Genomic DNA, 21167 nt, shown 5'->3' with positions numbered 1-21167 from the left:
CACTTTCCAAATATGCTCCAGAGTGGAAAGTTTCGCGGCGACGAGCATCGTCGAGTTGAGCAACAAACGGGTCGTAGATATCGCTCGGATATTGTTTTATTGCCAATTTTATCGTCGATTTCGTGCTGTATTGATGTTTCGGTTTAACGAGTCGCGTGCAATTTATTTTATTTTATTTAATTTTTCAATTCATTCGGTTCGTTAAATAATTTGTACACAGTTCGTTAAATAATTTTTACGCAGTTCGTTAAACGATTTATACATAGTTCGTTACATAATTTGCATATAGTTTGTTAAACATTTCTCGTTAGAAGAAACACTATCCTAAATCCGACAGATTTTTACATCGATCTGGACGTTAGTACAAAATTTGGTGAAAACAATATATTTCAGTATTTTCGAAGATCAAATTATTATTGGGAAAATAAAAAACGTTGAATGATTTTCTTTCTTTCTATAAACTTCATTATTCAGACGTGTCTCGGTATTGAATTAGAGCCGCGATATTTTTAGCCCATTGTTCGAACATCTTCAAACTTTGTGAACGAAGTTCTGTTTCGCGTGTTGCTTAAATTGAAGCGGTGCAGAACCTCCGACGGTTTTCCGTGTTGAATTTTTGCAATAAATGCGGTCCCGAGGTAACCACGGAATTCCATTTCCTTCTATCAAATTACTAGCGGCGAGCGCAGTCGCGAAAGGAATTGCGAGGCGGGGGGTTCGGAGCGAGGAAGAAAAAGAATATCGGAGATACGCGGCGAGCCGGTGTAATTAACGTCGTAAAATTCTGTGGCGTCGGTGTCTCGAGGAATAATCGTCGGAAGACGGCGCGGCCGCAGTTTCGTCATTAAACGGACGATTTCCCCGGAAAATAACGTTCTCGCGGGGGAAGGACGCGCGCCGCGGGATGGAATTGCATGCGGGTGAATAACGATGACGTCGGGCAGCGCCGGGGCTAGAATACACGGGGAAGCAGTGAAAAGATTTGCTCGTCTCTAAAGGCGTCAACCGACTCCGGAATTTAAACGGAACCGACCGCAGGAATACGGCCTCTTTCGCCGACGGAAAATTATGTCAAGGGAAGCCAATTTCCGCGACGATATTCCTATCGCGATCGTTCGCGATAAATCCGCCCGTAATGGTCAATTCTATTTGCTCTATAAACAGTAACACTGCAGTAAAGTCTCTGGTTTACACGGTCGCGTACACTGATGCACGATTCTGCTTGGTCGCTGGTTTCATTTAAATTGTTTCCATCGTTTGTTGACGTTTAACCATTTAGCTGTTTTTGACGGGTTTAATCCGTTGCGAAGGGATGGCAACATTTTGTGCGACGACGAATATACTTGTCGTGAAGAGATGTTAATATTTTGTGTTATGACGTGTATACTAGTCAAAAACAGCTAAATGGTTAAATTTAGTGAATGAAGAAATGTTAGAAATTGTTTCGGCCGAATCGCGGACCGCGGGTCAACGCACGCTCGACTTTCGATGTACGCCGTCTCGCCGTTTTTGTCGAATAAACGGCGAGGCGGCAAGACAATAACACGATCGACGTGCGTTGGCCCGACCGTCAAACGCTCGCCTCGGCCTAATGTATACATGCAGCGTTTTTGCCTTAGGAGGCAATGACCGGCTTTCGACACCTGACGATGCGTCACCTTGAGCATCGGCCAGGTGTCTATATATACTGCCGCAAATGTGATAACGGGGAGATTCTCCAAGTATCGTTATCGCTTACAGACAAGTTTAATTTAGCGCCCCTTGCGCCTATACGAAGCCGTGCTTCAATTGTTATACTTCTGTCGTAGCCGTGCTACACTGCATACGCCGAACGGAGCCGTGCTCCAAAAGCTTGTAAATCAAAGGACTGTGGAGTCTAAATCAAATAAATCGCGTGTCGTCTCCTCCCGAATTCCGGCGCTTTAATTTTGTGCCGTGCGCAACAGAAATGAAAAATAAGAAAAAAAATGAAACAGTTATTTCTACAATATTATAACAGCCACTGAGTATAATTTTGTTCCACGGAATTGTCTCTCTAACCAAAGAACTTGTTTATCTAAATTTTGTAGTTTTCTCTGCTCCAATTATGGCATATATTTTTACAAGCCACTTCAAGTTTTCGATTTATGTTCGTTGACTTGAGAAAAATTAAATTGTGGAAAATTAATCTCGCCGCTCTATTTTCAAAGGAGGAACATACTTTATAATATGCGTGTTCTCTTCGTAACAATCTCTCTTCGACTTCGATGCCAACAATTTTAATGCAGCCATAAACAATTATTATCTGTGTTATTTAACATCGTCATTATTGTTAGCATTTAGAATATGCGTATGCTCGGAAACATAAATCAGTGAATAATGAACCTTTTAATTCAACAAAATATTCATTGAAATTCCATTAAAATCAGTTCAACACGAAACACTTCGAGTACCTTGTTAATAGCTATTTACACACTACACAAATTACTGATCAGCGTTAACTGCAGGTTATTGCACAACAAATGCTCGTAATTGAATCGTTGCTGTATCGTGACTGAAACAGTATTATAACCGTACTGCGGATTTTATGCGTTTATGACTAAAATGAGAAATGGCAATTCGAAACAGTAAAAAGATCGAAACAATTAAAGAACATCCATGTATTGCTCTGAATTTATTAAAATGCTTAAAGAAAGATCGCAATACGTAGAAACATTTATTTTAGTAAGAGATCTAATTGATAAGGTATCTAATTGATACGCAATATATTTTAAACAATATTATATGAACTTATATACAAAATATATATTATGTAAAAAATATATATTATGTAAATGTTTTACGTTACGTTATATAAAAACTATTCCAGGTTTAGTACGCTGTTTATTAATATTAATAGTTTAATAATAAATAATTAATTATTAATATTAATAGTTTAATTTTAAATTCGTTGCATTATTTATTTATTTGAGTTCAATTTATTGTATTTTACTTTGTTCTATTTTATTTCATATTATTTTATTTCATTGTTCCATTTCATCTATTTTATTTTATTGTATGCGCGATGTGCAAGATGTTCATTTAAAATTATTCAAGGTGTCCACCACCATCAAAATCATTTCAACAAGCTGCGATCGCGGTGATCAGAGAATTTGGTAAAATCCTCGCGCGTCCATTAAAACTGCTTGAAAATAAATTCCGCTCAAAAATACCAAAGCGCAACAGATCCCGGAACGCACCGTGTAATTCCGATAGTAAAAATAACAGCTCCATTCCGCAGAAGGTATCCCGTAAACCGCGGTTCGCATGCCGGTCACACGCCGAGGAAATTATTTTCGGGCGGAGTAATTGCGAAGGAATTCCGTCTGCGCGACGCGGTTTAACGTCGACACGGATAACGCACTCGGTTCCGCAATAACGCGACCGCTTCCGCGGTGAAACGTTTCCGATTAAATTCATCCAACCTCTGAGCCGGCTCGCGTCCCGGCGGATCGCGCGTACGTCGCGTAATAAATACCGCCGACGCGGAGACGCCTCGCGCGGAGCGTCTCCGATCGAGCGAAATAATCGCGGGGTCGAATAATTCCGACCGGCTTGCGGTTTCTGAGTCCCGTCAATTACACGCCGTCGCGTATCTCGTTCGACGCACAATTGCCTGCGTGATCGTGATCGGAGCGCGTCAACCATCGCGCAGTGTCTTGAAGAAACACGGATAATCGACGCTGAAGCTTCGAGTCCGAGTGCAGCGGGATCGGATCGATACTTCGGCTGTCGACCACCGAAAAGTGTTTCCGTTTTCGTTTTATGCATCTGGATGCGAATGTGCGAAATACTTTTCCTCTTAGAGGATTTTCCCGATCTTTCCGGCGAGGTTCTCTTTTATCGCGACGTGATCTACTTTTAACTGGCGTTAACCCTCTATGGGCCCATGTAACTTTCAAGTCACAAGCTAATATATCCACATTTTACCAAATAGTTTTAGTTTTTTCACTTGCGCAAAAGATCGATAAGAAATAGTTTCATGAAACCCTTAAAAAAGATCATAAAATTGAGCAAATAGAAACCAACATACTATTAACCCTCTATAGGCCCATGTAACTTTCAAGTCACAAGCTAATATATCCACATTTTACCAAATAGTTTTAGTTTTTTCACTTGCGCAAAAGATCGATAAGAAATAGTTTCATGAAACCCTTAAAAAAGATCATAAAATTGAGCAAATAGAAACCAACATACTATTAACCCTCTATAGGCCCATGTAACTTTCAAGTCACAAGGTAACACATATCCACATTTTACCAAATAGTTCTAGTTTTCTTCACAAGATAATGTATACGTCTTAATTATATAATGCCTCTGAAATAACCAATAACAATATCGATGACGGTTGGCAGCGCCGTCAACCTGAAATGACAAAATAAATACCTTACAAGTTGTCTGCAGACAGAAACCAAAGGAACCATCTCTTGTGCAATTGAGATTATTTGTGCTCTTGTCGGTGTTTACTAAATAAAAAAAGCGTATATAATATAGCTCTGGGTTCGTATATCAATAACAATTTATTTATTTGCATTTCAACAATCATTTCGTTACTATTTGTATATGATACAGTTTTGTAACTTTCAGGTGACATTGGGATATTGTGGTAGATTCGAGTGTATTTAGGATAATAGTTGTACTTTCTTCTATTTTCAAATTTATATATCAAATACCCCCAAAATACGGATACAAAATTGTATAAAAATAAACGAGGAATTAGAATTAGACGCATTAGCGGTAATAGATCCGAAGATTCTTTATTAGATTTTGACTCCGACGAAGGTCATCCAGTAACATTTACCAGACGACGCATAAATATTATTGACAGCGACGATGAATTTAGTACCGAATTATCATCGAATGAGGAAAATTCAGGACCACAAAAAACTATTTGGCAACCAGTTCCAAATGCAACGTACATCGATGTTTAACGCCAAATTCAAACTGTTTTATGGAATTTCACGCTTAAGCATTTATGCACAGAAGTGGAAACATTGTACGCCGTTGTTACTTCAAAGTTACAAATTGAATTGATTATAATAAAGTTGTTTAAACTGTTAAATATTTTTTCAATTAGCATATATAGGTTTATAATAATAGATTTTCCGTTGCATAAATTTCTTTATATTTAAGAAAAAAATTCGGCCCATAGAGGGTTAACAAATTCAGAATGTCTCGATCGTTTATAACTTTAGTACTTGAACTTATCAATTAAGCACTAAAAGTGACTGGAATGTTTCGCGACGTATAAACGACAAGACGGAATTTATTTACACGTAACGGTAGGATTCTTTGTTTAAACTGCACCATTTCTCACGGAAGCATCTCTAGAGTCTCAATCATTGTAAAATGAAACATACGAAAGTGGTCACCTGACCGGAGATTACAATGTTGATGATTGAACCAAGCAGAAATGGCGTAAGTCAAAATGATTGATTTGTGATGCAATAAAAATTGTCACAACTCTTTTATGCGAGCCACACTTTCCAGCTTTAACTTAAAATAGTAAGAAAAGGTCAAATCGAAAATATTAAATTAAGTATAATTCAATCATATCATATCAACCTAGCCGAGAGTTGACTTAGACCATAGGATGCCCAATAATGATACTACTAAGAAAGAGTTCCAAAATCTTGTAAATAGTGTTTCCAATAGAAACTACATCTATGACAAAAATCGAAGAGTGAAGTTTCGATCGGTAGGAAAATTCGGAGAACTTCAAAATACACCAATTTATTTGTATTTATTTATTATTTATCATTTGTTTACCGACGCCGTAATGTTAACACTTTGCGACCACCGATTGTTGAAAAAATAAACACGAATTCGTTACATGAACTGATCAGGTGTGTGAAATAAAAATTTAATTATCTTTTTATAGCGTTACGGAAAGATCTTGTTGATCTTCGGGTGGATCTTTCTTTCTGTCAGTCATCGAAGAAAGTTGGAATTTTAATAAATTCCAAAGCAGACAAGACTTATATTGAACGCGTGTTGGAAAATTCAAGCGAATTTAGAGAGATTGAACACCCCCCCCCCCCCCCCCCCGAAATCGTTCACGAACGCAATCCATTCTCTTCAACAACGTCGTAGGAATAAAGGGTTCTTACCTTCGATCTGCCTTCGACACGTTTCTCTTGATTCAGCTGGATCCAGGCATCCCATCGGTGCCTGTAGACAGTCAACGTATTCCATTCGTTCAGCTTGACAGTTTGCGTGCTCCTGACGGTGCCGACTCCGCTGCCACAGTCGAACCTTCGAACAAATACCAAGGCCACGTGAACTTTCGCCGCTGGTGCCACGCGGAAAAATTTATTGCATGATTTAGATAGCTTGCGGGACTCTTTTTCTCGATCGCTAATTAATCTTTCCTCGCTCTAGGTACCCTCGTCAACGTAACTTAACAGTCATCTCCTTTAAAGAGAAATTGCTCTTTCGTTGTCGTCAGAAAAAAGCGGCTTATTTTTCGAAACCGATTGCAGCGAAATTGTTAAACGCGTATTGATAAAATTCCCTGAAATGCATTCGAATATGATTGAATATTGTTGGCGATTATGGTCATTGCAGATATTAATAAAGGATTTATTTAAACTTCGTACGATTTATATTATAAGATATACTTCAATAAAGAACTGTACCTACAAATTTCTCTTAGAAATCATTTTTATAACGTCCCAAACCGTAAAAGAAGAAAAAAATCAGCAATCAGTCATTTTTACTGGTTTGGTAGATCCAGTATTCGTAATACTTTAATTTACACGAAGCTTGTTTTACACAGTGTGAACTGTACAAATGAATCAGAGTGTTCTCCAATTGACTTTCTTAAATATGGGCATTATATTAATAATGTGAGTTAATGATATCACTAATAATAGGATAATAATATATTTGATAATAGGATAATAATAGGATAATAATATATATATATATATATATATATATATATATATATATATATATATATATATATTATCTCTAATAGTGAGATAACAATGTCTCCCATAATGAGATAATAATATCTATGACAATGACACACACACACACACACACACACACACACACACACACACACACACACACACACACACACAATAATATCTCAATAGATGTCACCTTACAAGGATATAAATATACAGGGTGTCCCATAATTATGTTAACACCCGGAAATGGAAGGTAGCTGAAATCATTTAAAGTAACCTTTTCCTTAGCGAAAATGCAATCCGCGGCTTTGTTCACGAGTCATCAACGAAAAACATTGACCAATAAGAGGCGAGATTAGCTGGCGCGATGCGGCCGAGCCAATGAGCGGAACTGGGCTTCGATGGTTGGACCGCCTCGCGCCAGCCGAACTCGCCTCTCATTGGCCACTGTTTCTCGTTAATAACTCGTAAACAAAGCCGTGGATTGCATTTTCACTAAGGAAAAAGTTACTTCAAATGACCTCAGGAATCGTCCCTTTCCGGGCGTTAACATAATTATGGGGCATAATTATCGACGCTTTACATTTAGGGTTACTTCTTAGCATCACTACAGAAAAATTAAACGATGTAGAGCATTAAACGCGTTATTGCAATATATTACTAAATGATAAACAATATATTACTATTATACACAAATTTCTGCAGAATGCTGTAGTTGACATTGCTCATTGTAAATGGCTGACGCGAAATTGTTTAAAATCAGCGACGAAAAAGATCCATAAGCCGTCGATAAATGATTAAAGATGGCCCATTTCTTCAACGATCGTCAGAGTAGCATTCAGCGAGGAATAGCAGCGGCTGAATACCCGAATAAACGATGCATCTCGTCTCGTTGATTTTCGCCACCCCATTATTCATTCCCTTGTTTTCTTCTCCGGCATGTTTCGCCGGGCTCCCGAAACGATTCTGCAGAGAGGAAAGACAGAAAGTTCCGCGCGAGGCGTGCTCAACCACCGCGCGCCAAGGGTCGGATCCTAAGTTGCGGCAATTATCACTGTCGGGGGTAAACGACATGGTAATGAGAAATTTTAACGAGTTGCGCCGAGTGCACCGTAAATCCTGCACGTTCGAAGTACGTAATTAATAGCATGCAGCCACCGGCACGCGTGCTCCTCTCAAGTTTTTTGTCGCGTCGCGTCGTCGCTCGCGATTCGAGACAAGGATCCAACGAAATTTTTACGCGATGTCGACGAATTTTGAGTAGTCGACAGATCCATGCAACGGATCCGAATAACCATCAATTATCGCCTTTTAGTCATGAACTCGATAATATTAATAATATTGTATATTCATATTCTATTCTATTAAAAATGAACTACTTTCCTCTGTAAACAATATACCTACACCTTTTTCTCTGATAATTTATCTTTTCATTCTCATTTCACCACTATTACTAGTTCTGTGTTTAAAACATCTCAATTTATTTTAATTTATTTTAATTTGTTATAATAATTTATTATGATTTATTCATTTTAATTTATTATAATGTACAACTTAAAGAATTTGTAGCATAAAAGAATGATATGGCATGGAATGATATAGCATGAAAGGATGATAATTGGCCATCTTTGACCGACGATAACTCCGCGAAAAGTCATCGTATGACGACGATCTTCTTCTCAAATTAAAGCTTGAAATCTCTATTTTCAGATAACGTTTCTATATCTTACGTTTGATGCACCCTAAGCACTGTAACCCTTTAAATGCGAGGCTATGTTTGTCATATTGAAGATTTTTTTCGGAAATGTTGTTCGTAGTAGAATGAAGTTTGATTCTTCGCCTTCAATTAAAAAAGAAAGGAAACGTGACTGCGACTTTTTTTCATGAAGTTACGGCACTTTAAAGTAAACCTTGCATTTCGTCGAATAATACTTTTGAAAATGAAAATAGTTAAAAAATAGAAATTCTCTAATTCATGTTCCTGTTTAAATTTTCTAATCGTCAAGTTTTATAAAAAATTTTCTTTCGGATCGGCGCTGAAAGGGTTGATGTATTCTCTTTATCTCTGTAATAAAAGGTTTCGACCAGTAAATACTAAGTAAATGATAGTAATAATTTTGACGCAGTTCGAATGGTCGATCGAGTTCGCAGATTCGGGCTTGAATCGACTTTCTCCAATTTTTTTTTATGACTGAACACTCGGCTTCCGTGAAATGGCGAAGATTGCCCGAGTTCGAACTTTTATGCTTGCACTTCGACGTTGACTTCAAGCTTATGGCTCACGATTTAACTTTCGGGTCTTGACTGAAGGCTTTGATCATCGTCCCTTTTAATCTTCGATTTCCCCTGGTGCTCGGACTTTAATTCGATGATTTGTTCATTTGATCGCTGCGGAACCGAGATGAGTGACTGATCTTATTTATATTCGTAATTAATAATAATTTATTTATTACAATTTGCGAAGCTTTGTACCGACGTACCAGAACGGTTCGTTGATTGCATATGCGATCCTGGCAAACTATTTTAAAATTATCGTGCTATAATTTAAACATGTTCGCTGTGTCCGGCAGACATGCGATAGATGTTAATCTTCTTTCTTTTATAAGAAGTCGACGACAAAGAAATCCTAATCGCACTAGTAGAAAAATTTAAATAAAATTTCCAACTAGCAAAAATTATTATGGAAAGAAGGAGATTCCTAAATGAATCCTCTACTTTTTGCAATAAATGTAGATAATTTTTATTTCGCATAAAAATCCGCAGTCTAATCGTAAGACAAGTAATTATGCCCAGAATTTGAACAATCCTGTATTTGCAAAATAAACTGTCTGGTTTAAAGCATAAATAAATGAATACACAAATACATAAATAAATAAATAAACACATAAATAAGTAAATAAATAAATAAATAAAAACATAAATAAATAAATGAGCCGTTTATTTTGAAAGTGGCCTAAGTCCATTTATTTTAAAATCCAGATATTTAAGGATTTCGCGTTTTAATAAATTTTAAAATATTGCTAACTGATAACATGATAGTATAATGTTTTTGTGCTTTTAAGGGTTATTGCGTATAAAACGTAGGCATGTAAATATTAAAATAGTTAGCTTGTTGTTTTTGGAAAATGGAATTAGGCCACTTTCAAAATAAAAAAGCTCAAACAGATTATTCTTGCGTTTCGAAAATTCTAATCAAACTGTCACTTTGTTACAGAAATAAATTGTTTAATTTGGACAAATGGCAGTCAGAGTGTCGGTAAGATTAATAGCAAGAGGATTCTGGATTTCCAGAATGCGGCTACGGATATATTGGTGTCACGGCGCGAGGATTCCAGAGCTCTCTCTCTCTCTCTCTCTCTCTATCCCTATCCCTTTCTCAAGCTGTTCAGTGTCACACGGAGAGAGTCCCATTTTTCGGGGAGACCGAGCGAAATAATTAAGAGGTTCCCGGGGGCGTATCGCAAGACGCGACCCTGACCTTCTTCCAGTCGCACTTTTCCGCAATCGCGACGCCACCAGGCTGTAACTGCTCTTGACATTTCCACCACGTCGATGATACAGAATAAAGTCACGTTCCAAGGCTTAATAAAGCCCCCGACTGCGACTAACAAACGACAATTGTAGATTCGATAATGAGCGTACCGTCTGAAATCCCTCTGCCTTTTGTTAGAACGCGAAGGACAAAAGGGATTTGCCGCGAGGAGAGATCTTAATGTAACTACACGAGCTATGTACCTTGAGGAACGGCGATAACAATCATTCTTCTCGGTGACACAGTTCTTCGTACATCCTTAGAAAATTAATTTTTGTCGGAGCCTGTAACCTTGAATTTCGCGAGAAGAATGGTCCAATGAATAAGCAGTTCGTAGACGAGCTGTAATTCTACAATTTGATTTAGAACATTAATCAAATAAATTTGATTTTGTGGAACCTTTGAGAGTTGGTTGGCAGTTAAAACGGTAATCGGCAATGTTGAAATTATAAAATTAGAAGGAGCGATATCTGTATCGTCTAGTAATTGTTTCATTAAAATATATGTATAATGTATAAATATATTTATGCGTTTGTCCTTATGCATTTGCTGCATAGAAAAATTTCAGGTAGTGTAGATTCGAAATTCAAAATTAATTTATCTTAATCCTTCAATAGAAAGATTGAAAACTTGCTTTCGACCTACTAAGATTATTAAGGAAAGAAAGCAACATTTAAGTTACTCTTATTCTTTTTGCAACAGATAGAGACAATTTGCATTTCGCATAAAGATAGCTTGTAAGCCTAGAAATCGCAAGTAAAGAAAATGAAACTGCGCATAATTCAATGTTTCTTAAATTTGTAAATCTTCTTGAAATTTTTTACGACTTCCTTATAACGTTTCTAAAAATCTAAAATGGGATCTCTCTTTCTACATCATTTTCTCTGTTTCAATAATAATTCCTATACAATAATCTCGAAATGAAAACGTTGAAAAACGAATGATTCTGTCTGTTCTGTTAATTGCCGAACGAAATCGACCATCGATTTCCAACTAACCAATAATGGTCGACGAAGTCCGAGGTTAAACATCGTCTTCCCGGCCCGTGGAACTCGATACTCGATCGAGAACGAAAGACGGAGGAGGACATCGACACGAGGTCTACGGTTCCTTTAACAGTGTCTTTTGGCCGGGTTCCAGGACAGAATTTCGATTTCTGTCCGATACGCGGATATTACTTCCGTTCGAAACACCAGGTCGGCGTGGATACATCCATAACCGGCGGGCACCGGTCCACGTGAAAGTGATTCTTCGGAGAAAGAAGAGAGAGAGGCCGGGTCTGTGGAAATACGCGGCTTAGCCGAAGAAAAGGCTACTCAGATTGGACAGCTGAGCCGGAAAACTTGACCAGAGTTTTCGCTCCGGCATTGAAAGCGAACGGTAACTAGTATTATATCTGCAGAGGATGACGAAGATGCAATCCTTTCGGAGCCTGAGATTCCGCTTCTGTTCGGAGTTTCCGACATTTTGGTAGGGGGAATGAACGCTTGTCCGAGAACCGAGATGATTAATGACTCCACAATGTGCATATTAGATTAGTTATCGGTGAAAGTTGACCGTAAGGTCGACGATTCAAGTCGAGATTTCTGACATCCTGCAATGTCTGAGAAGTGAATCAAAATCTTCTCAATGGGGATTGATCATGTAGAAAGTATTTATATATATATATATATATATATATATATATATATATATATATATATATATATATATATATATATATATATATATATATATACATATATATACATATATATAACCATCTAGCTGTTTTCGTCGAGTGTACTCGTCATGAAGAGATGGCAATATTTTATGTTATGACGAGTATATTTATCATACGCAAAAAGTACTTACAATTTTTTAAATTGCAATTCTTGAGAAAGCTAAAATGTATTCGTAAATTATAAGGTATTTAAGATGTTTAAGGTGTTTTGAATATTTGGAAGCCGAGAGAAAATAAAACGGACAAATAAACAATTATAAGTAATTATCATGAAAAAACTATATACACATATATAGTGTGAACAAATACACATTTATTAAACAGGTCGCAACAGCTACATACCTGGTTAAATATCCTTTTGGTTTTTTCTTTTGTATCTGCTGCCAGCAGATTACTCTGCAGGAATGTAGATAATTCTTTTTTCACGTTTTATTTAACGTTTAATATAAATTTAGGGATGGATATTTAATCATGTTGCGCTCTTAGTATCCGTCTTTATTTCTTCAAGTTTGTCTTTGAGAAAGATTAGTTTTTCGAAGAATTTTGGAAAATTTTCTGTACAGTGTTTTCAATGTAATGCTGCTTTTTAAATAATAATTTGGTAAATATTTCCGGGTTATATTAATTGGAGTTACGATTTTTGCATACGCAAACGATTGGCATTCGAAAGCACTCGACGCGTCATTACGATTCGCTGCATTTATTTCCGGATGCATGTATATATTGCGCAGGCTATTTATGTCATTCCTTCAGGTAATTCGCGAGCGTTCCGCTTAACGACTACGGCTAGAACGACAAATCTCTCTGCCAATCGTTTAGCGTTCGATTAATGAATTATGGAAACGACCCTGAGGAACAATGAACGATTATCCAGGCGGCATTGAATAAATTACGCTGACAGCATGAGCCGAGAGTTTCTATGGAGACCGCGTGTCGATCCTTTCATCTGGGTCATCTCGGTAATTAACTACACATTTCTCTGTTTGAACAAATTTCCCATACGCGTCTTACCAGATGACCATTCTCATTAGTAATTGGTAATTTGTACTCTGTGTTATAGAATTTATCCTTGAATATCATGCAGAAAATACGATTATCCTGCGGTTGGCAGCTTTCTCCAGTTTCTGGTGGATTCGCATGATACACGGTCAATGGTTAATAAACATTTTCTGTTGATTAATCATTTTACAAAAATATGTGCTAATTTTATTCTTACGGTGTCAATGAATTTCAAATGCAAATGCAAAGCGAAGTCATCGAAACTGTATACCTTATTTCTTTACGACTTTACTTCTTTCGACTTTGTAACTTATCGCAAACGATACAATTGTTACAATTGTTAGTTAATTAAAGGTTCTGCTAGACCCAAAAGTATATAGTATATATATATAGTATACATAATAAACATTTATGAATAGTTTTCTTCCAGAAATAATAATGATAATTAACTATTGACCGAGCAGCGTATTTAGACAGTTAACAAAATAGTTATAAACAATATTTCTATTCAAAATTATATTAATCAGTGTTAATTGAAGGTTATTTATTCAATTCGAATCATTGAACTCGATGAGATTAACGTAGAAATCCTATTGAAATGTGTCAATTTTTAAATTGTTGTAATTGTTAAACTATTTATATTATTTAAATGAAACTACGATTGTTGGAAAGCGTAAAGCTTTTCCTTCAAAATGGCGTTTGCCCCATTCCGATACGATGCTTGGTTCCCGAGATATCGTCGTGTAAAGACAACCGCAATTTTTAACAGTTGACTGTCTCTCTCTCTCTTTCGCACAGGCGGACCTCTCACTCGCACTCGTCACTGACCTACCCCCACGCGGTCTTTGTCAAGTCAGTTTTTACTATTTAGTACTACTGCGTACACATTTCCAGGAGATTACTCATGAATGGGCGTCCCATTCCATTCATTTACGCGTTAACTTTGAACGCTTGTATCTCGAGAATGGATTGAGATATCGACACGGGGCAAAAGCCATTGGAAAGTGCATCGACTCCGCTATCTTCTACGTATACCAGCAATGATAATTTCTATGTTTTCACGCATGTGACATAATTCAGCTGAGACCGTATTAATCTGGAACAAAATTGATTTGTGCAATCATAAAGTACACCCCATACCGTGCACATTAGTACCGTATCTTTTTCAGAATATAGCACGTAACTTGCCAATTGCCTCTCTAACAATTCCAAGACAGTAATAAGTAGACTGCGGATTTTATGCATTTATGGCAACAATGAGTAGACGCAACGGAAAACAGTGATCCCGTTAGAGGAATTTGGCAATTTAATTCTATTATTTATAGCTCATTAAAATTATTCATGACAGGAATAGCCTCTCTATCCAGATTTTGTTTCCTAAAATTGATGCACAAAACTTTGATTCTGCATAAAGATCCGCAGACTGGTACCAGGATATAATTTATTAATGTTGGCTCTTTCGACAAGAGCCAACTTTCATTTAATAAATAATAAATGCGCTTATATAGATTTCAAAAATTCGTTGAATTATTATTGTGACCTTTACAATTAAATATGAAACACAATGTCCATCAAATGACCACGCAAACTCTTTTTGCAGTCAATCACCTTTTTATGAAAGAGAGACGATCGGTGCAAAAAGAGTGTGTGCGGCCATTTGGCTGATATTGAACTTCATACATAATTTCAAAAGATGCGATAAAAAGTCGATTCTTTTTTTTTAATTTAAACGTGTTTTATTTACAAAAGGTCTATCGGAAGATCTTGTTGGAAGACCGTTTAGAATGTGAAGATTGTTATTAATATAGGAATGAATGGTAGTCCGAGGTGTAAGCTCATGAACTTCTGTTCTATTCGAAGGTGTTATGTTTAAATCGGCTGTCAGCGCCGGCAGTTATGGGTTATTAAGCTGTAAACGAAAAATTAGTTCCCGGGTGAAGTTCTTAATTAATGGCCGCGTCAAAGTCCCGCAACGCCGGTACGTTATCGGACTAAAGTGTCCCGTAAAATTTCCACGGAAAAGTTTCCATGGCCCCCGTTAGGAAACTATACGCTGTCGACCAAGTTCATTTACGCGATACTTCATAGCGGTATCAAGACTGGCTACCGTGAAACGCTCAGGGGAATTCATTTTGACCGGCGTGCTATAATTCGCAGCCAAGAAATTAGGACTCGGAGTTTCACAATTATTTATTATTTAACGCAATTATTATTATTTCATTGCGAAACATATCTTACAGATTCTAATATTTAAGTCAATCTCATGGTCCTGGTTCAGTTTATAGCTCAAATCAGCAATTTTGTTCGAAGCATACCAAGCATAAAAATTATAAAGTATGTAGAATATATTGCACAATAATTTTCTACTTTTACGTATTTTCACTCGAAGCAGACTGAATTATTTTGTAACATCAAATATTTTTATCCGAAGCAGGCGAAACACAAAAATTGTAAAACATATTTACTTTTATCCGAAGTAGAGGAAACACAGAAACCATAAAATACACACAATATGTTTTGGATTAATAGTTTTTACTTTCAAATCTTTTTACTCGAAACTGAAGGAACAGAGAAATTTCAAAATACACACTGCATGCTCTACATTCATTGTTTATTTTTAATTCTTTTTATTCGCAGCACAAGGAACATAATTATTCTATCATATACACCACATGTTCCAGATTGATTGTCTGCCTTTAGATATTTTTATTCGAAGCAGGAAAAGAAACGACTATGCAAAAAGGCACACAGGACAGGCACAGATTGTATTTTTTACCTTTAAATGTTTTTATTCGAAACAGACGAAACTTCAAAATCCCAAAATACACACATATGTTCGAAAATCATTTTCTACCTGTCACGAGGTCCAGTCGTAGCAAAATAAAATGCTGTCTACGAATGGACGCAACCTGTCCGTGACAGCAACAACAAATGGAAATCAAGCTTCTTGCAAAAAATCGGAAATCACTGCGAAAAGTTGAACAAAAAAAAAAACTGATTCAAAAACATCGAAAAGCGCTGCGTAAAAATCGGTTCTTCAGAAAATCGATTCATAATCGCCTATCGATGCTCCGAATAAGCAGTGTGCTGTCGCCAGACATGAACCCGCCGATGGAAATGAACCGTCGTCGATGTCGAGACAAGCTCCGAGAATGGGACACGTCTTTCCGCCGAAATCTCATCAGAGTTTGCCGATCAGCTCACCACCGCGGAAACGAGGGCCGTGTATCGCGGTAAATTGAAGTAAATCGCGGTTTCGCGCCGGATCCTTTGATGTCACGCCGCTAATGGGCCAATGAAGTTTCGCGCGAGAAACTTCGGATATTGCCGGAAGTTGGGGAAAGTTGTCCGGCATAATTCGGCACCGGTGACGGAGCGTCATGGTTTGTGGCAAACACGCCGGGACCTCGTTAGATCATTCCGATCAATCGGATCTTGTCTACGATTTTAGACGAATTCCAATTTGTCGGGCCGTTTCAAGTCGATCTCGCACCGATTCCGGAGGGAGTTAAATGATTTCGCGGATGAAAGGTCGATGAAACGTCATCGGTCGCGTTAATAGCAATTATGGAACTGTATTACTCTCGTGTGGGTCCAATTTGTGAATCAGGATTTATGGCAGACTTTGTTCTATTTATCTATATTGCGCCGATTTAATTAGAAACTGAATTTAACTCTTGACCAAGCACGGGATTTTTACTTTGTTTTTATTGAGTAGAAGCACGTGATTTTTACTTTGTTTTTATTAAGTACAAATATGTGATTTTTACTTCGTTTTTAATAAGTAGAAACGCCTGATTAACACGTGATTTTTACATTGTTTTTAATAAGTAGAAGTACATGACTAACACCTGATTCTTGGTGCATTTTTGAGAGTAGAAAGGACAAAATTTATCACGGTAATTGTTACACAGCTGAAGCCTGGACTACTTAATAGATTGTAAGAGTAATTAATTGTCAAAGATTTGAGGCTTCACGGCCTAGCATAATTTCTTAGTTTGCCAAAAATTTGTATCGAAGTGTTAACGTACGGAGTCTACTTTACGTCTGTTCATTTTCGTTGCGGTGATCCTCGTAATGGATCCGGCGAATTCAATGAAAAAATGAATTTGACGGTCGCATTTTATGAGATTGCAGTGCACGAATAATTAAAGTGTTCTTTGGAATCTTTTACAAGAAGAAAATATAACGAGCCCGATAACTTAGTTTCCGAAGAATTAGCTTTGTGGAGTTCGGTTAATTCCTGTGTGAATCGTAGCGCATCCCCTGGAGTTAATGAAAATTATTACACGAAGTAACATCCTTCAGAAATTAATCGCCTTAAAGAGAAAATACGACTGCGCCCATGATAGGAATAAGTTCATGGACCACTAAATTATGATCGAGCTGGAAGTGATTTATAAAGAATTCATTGAATTTGTTAGCGACTATGTACCTCTGAAAGACTAGTAAATTTCTCTGTTGACTGTACGCAAAATTATCGCCAGAACGAGCTCATGAAAATGCGAAAATTCATTTCACTAAAGTAAATTTAATGTACTACCATATCCGATATAATTACTAAAGAGTTGTATTCTGTAAAATAAGTTTGGAGCATTATTTCTTTGGAACTTATTCGAATCTTTCTGGGAAAATCTTGTGTCAGTATCTTTATTTATAATTTTCTAAAGTAAGGTAAAGGAGTGAAATTAATTTGGATAAAAATTCCTTCAATTTGAGACACTCGTCGGGTAAGAAATGATATTTTTGCTTATCATTTATATTGTCTATCATATAAAAAAATAACAAAACAAAACCAAACAGAGCTGTACCGTCACAAAGTTCCGTTGCACGAAAAATTTTCTAACAAATTTTCTAAAAATGTCCTGGCAAACTTTCCAAAAATTTCCTAATACGTTTCTAAAAATAGCCTAATAAATTTCCAAAACAATTTTGAAAAACCGAAAACAGCTGGTTGACACAGTTCCACAAGAGCGAAACAGATTCCTCCGACGCTCCGTTTGAGAGCGGAAGAATCGCTTAATTTTGCGCTTCCCTTAAGAGCCTCGCTGTCCCAATTCCAAGTGACAATCGCGCCGCGACGTTTGCTTTAATGTCCGCGGGAGAGCTTTCGTCGTTTACGGCGCTGACATCGTTACCTAAATTCGATGAAACCGTGATGCAGTATCAAGGCCATGAAGTCACCCTGAAGATCGTCTCTTTCCCCGGCGAGCAGCAGGATTCCGTCCCAGGCCTCGGGTCGGAATTCCAATTCTAATTGGACGTGCTTGTAGGCTGCCTTCAGGGCGGGGAACGCCAGCCAACCGGAGCCGGTGAAACGCGGCGACCTGACTTCGGCCTCTGCAAGCAAAAATGATTAGCGTCGTTAGGGCTCGGTTCGTTACTATCACGATCGGGCTATCGCTATCAGAAATCGGCCGTAACCGGTCATAAGTCGAAATCGTTGCTGTGCATCTTTTGCTCTTTTCTTTTCATGTCTAAAGTAGCATTAACACCTTAGGTCACGAGCGACTATCGATCAGTTCTCCTTTCCTTCCGAAATTTTAGGATATACATATCGATGTTTTTCGAAAAATAAGATTACATTCGTCGTGCCGTCATTCGAATTCGTTATATCACTCATATATTATTCTTAACTTTGTACGTTGCACAATTATGTAAAATTGAGAGAAAAAGCTCTATGTAATTTCTGTTGACACAATCCCAACACACATAATCAAGGAATGAAAAAATCCCTTCAATCCTGACTTTCTAATCAGTGATTTACAAAACGAGTCAGAGAGGCAACAAAATTTAATCCTCTACGAAAGTAAACTTGATAATACTGAAATCTCAATAAATAAGAACGAGATATATATAGATCTAAAGAACATTGATTATGATTATGACATATGATTATTTGGCATAAGTGGAACCAGGGAGGGATACATTCAAATTTTTTACTCCAACATGAAATCAGAAAAACTCCTCGAGTATATTCAACAAGAATCAGGGATTAAAGAATATCAGGAGAAAAGTAAAAATGCCCAATACTATCGAAAAACACTTGGACAACTATAAACATACGGCAAAAGTTATGTCATGTTTAGGAGAAACCAAATTGTTCAGCGAAATTATACAGAGTGTTCCATAATTATTACTACAGCATTCTGCAGAAATTTGTGTATGATAATAATATATTGTTTATCATTTAGTAATATATTGCAATAACGCGTTTAATGCTCTACATCGTTTAATTTTTCTGTAGTGATGCTAAGAAGTAACCCTAAATGTAAAGCGTCGATAATTATGTCCCATAATTTTGTTAACACCCGGAGAAGGATGATTCTTGAGGTCATTTGAAGTAACTTTTTCCTTAATGAAAATGCAATCCACGGCTTTTTTTGTTTACGAGTTATTAACGAGAAACAGTGGCCAATGAGAGGCGAGCTCGGCTGGCGCGAGGCTGTCCAACCATCGAAGCCCAGTTCCGCTCATTGCCTCGGCCGTTTCGCGCCAGCTGATCTCGCCTCTCATTGGTCAGCGTTTTTCGTTAATAACTCGCGTAAACGAAGCCGCGGATTGCATTTTCGCTAAGGAAAAAGTTACTTTAAACGACGTCAGGAAACCCCCCATTTCCGGATTGCGAGACATTTTTGGGGCATCCTGTATACTTCAACAAAGAAATGCATCTAAAAATTTCTCCTAGAAATATTCATATCAGGAACCGTAAAAGAAAAAAATCGGAAACCAGTAATTTTGACTGGCTTGGTAGTTCTAGTGTTAAATATTAAATTTGTGCAGGATAGTGCATTGACCTCGTACAATGTCAAGGTCATGTCAAGGTCATATCAAGTTCATGTCAAGGTCATATCAAGGTCATGTCAAGGTTATATCAAGGTCATATCAAGGTTATATCAAGGTCATGTCAAGGTCATATCAAGTTCATGTCAAGGTCATATCAAGGTTATATCAAGGTTATATCAAGGTCATGTCAAGGTCGTATCAAGATCATGTCAAGGTCATATCAAGGTTATATCAAGGTCATATCAAGGTCATGTCAAGGTCAACATATGACACTTTTAAGCCAGGTGTACAGTGAAGATTAACAAAGTACGTAAATGATATTTTAATTTAAATAATTCCGCGTCCAAACACAGTTCAACGAATGATTCGCAAAGCTAATTTAATCAATAATAATCGTGTTAACGGATCTATGGGATATGTTTGTTAGAGAAATATGAAGAATATTATCAATAAGAAACTCACCCATTTGGACTCGGTCTAATAAGAATGTCGGCGGTGGAATTCTTAATACGGAGAGAGTACGACGGCTCGCGGAAAAAAGATTCAATATTCTCCGCAGAAGAACGCGACTCTCCGCGGCTATTCCGCTGTCGGAGCGATGGGACATGAACAGGTTTTTGGTAGGGGGTTTGGGGTGGGGAAAAAAGTGCCGCCGTTTTCTTTGCCCCGATCCGAAGCATCCGAGGAAACGAAGAAATATGGTTAAAGTCGAGGGTGAAGCCGGCGCGAGGGGCGGACAGGAAGCCGGGAATCGTGGATGCCAGGAACGTGCGAGGCTTAGGGGAACATTCTTTACCTTCGGCGGTGCGGAGCCGACTATCAGTCAAGGGAACAGAACTGTACACAGGAGAAGAAGACCCTCGGTTGGTAGTACACGCGAGTATAAGGGCGGCGATAAATCAGGCCGACAAATGGAATGGGAAAACTCGCGGCCGCCCCTCCCGGAAATGGAATAACGCTGCCTGATCTGCGAATCCACTCGCGTAATAAACGTTATTCGACGAACTATAGCAGCGGGCTCGTGAATTATTCGATCAATTCATTATTCAATACATTCGCGGCGTTCTAACTTGTTTTACCCTTTGACTTATTTTTGGGGGAAGTGGTCCGAGCTGCGTCGATGCTAACAATGGACACGTCCATTCTACTTTTCGAGCACGCGTTTTGCGTAGAATGATGTAAAATGAAT

The 21167-nt window shown here is 37.7% G+C and overlaps 1 protein-coding gene across 3 annotated transcripts in view; it reads right to left on the bottom strand.

Annotated features, from left to right (window-relative positions):
* LOC117223764 (EGF like, fibronectin type III and laminin G domains protein pikachurin) overlaps positions 1 to 21167 on the bottom strand; it is a 393877-nt gene that overhangs the window by 102828 nt on the left and 269882 nt on the right. For all 3 annotated transcript variants that reach the window (XM_076523267.1, XM_076523265.1, XM_076523266.1), the window contains 2 exons: positions 18331 to 18532; positions 6129 to 6273 (listed from right to left, as the gene is read on the bottom strand). In XM_076523267.1, the coding sequence (XP_076379382.1) occupies positions 6129 to 6273; positions 18331 to 18532 (347 nt within the window). The remainder of the gene's footprint in view (positions 1 to 6128; positions 6274 to 18330; positions 18533 to 21167) is intronic.

Source organism: Megalopta genalis, chromosome 6 (genome assembly GCF_051020955.1).
Source record: "Megalopta genalis isolate 19385.01 chromosome 6, iyMegGena1_principal, whole genome shotgun sequence".
NCBI classification, from domain to species: domain Eukaryota; kingdom Metazoa; phylum Arthropoda; class Insecta; order Hymenoptera; family Halictidae; genus Megalopta; species Megalopta genalis.
This window is presented reverse-complemented; position numbering and strand designations above follow the sequence as displayed.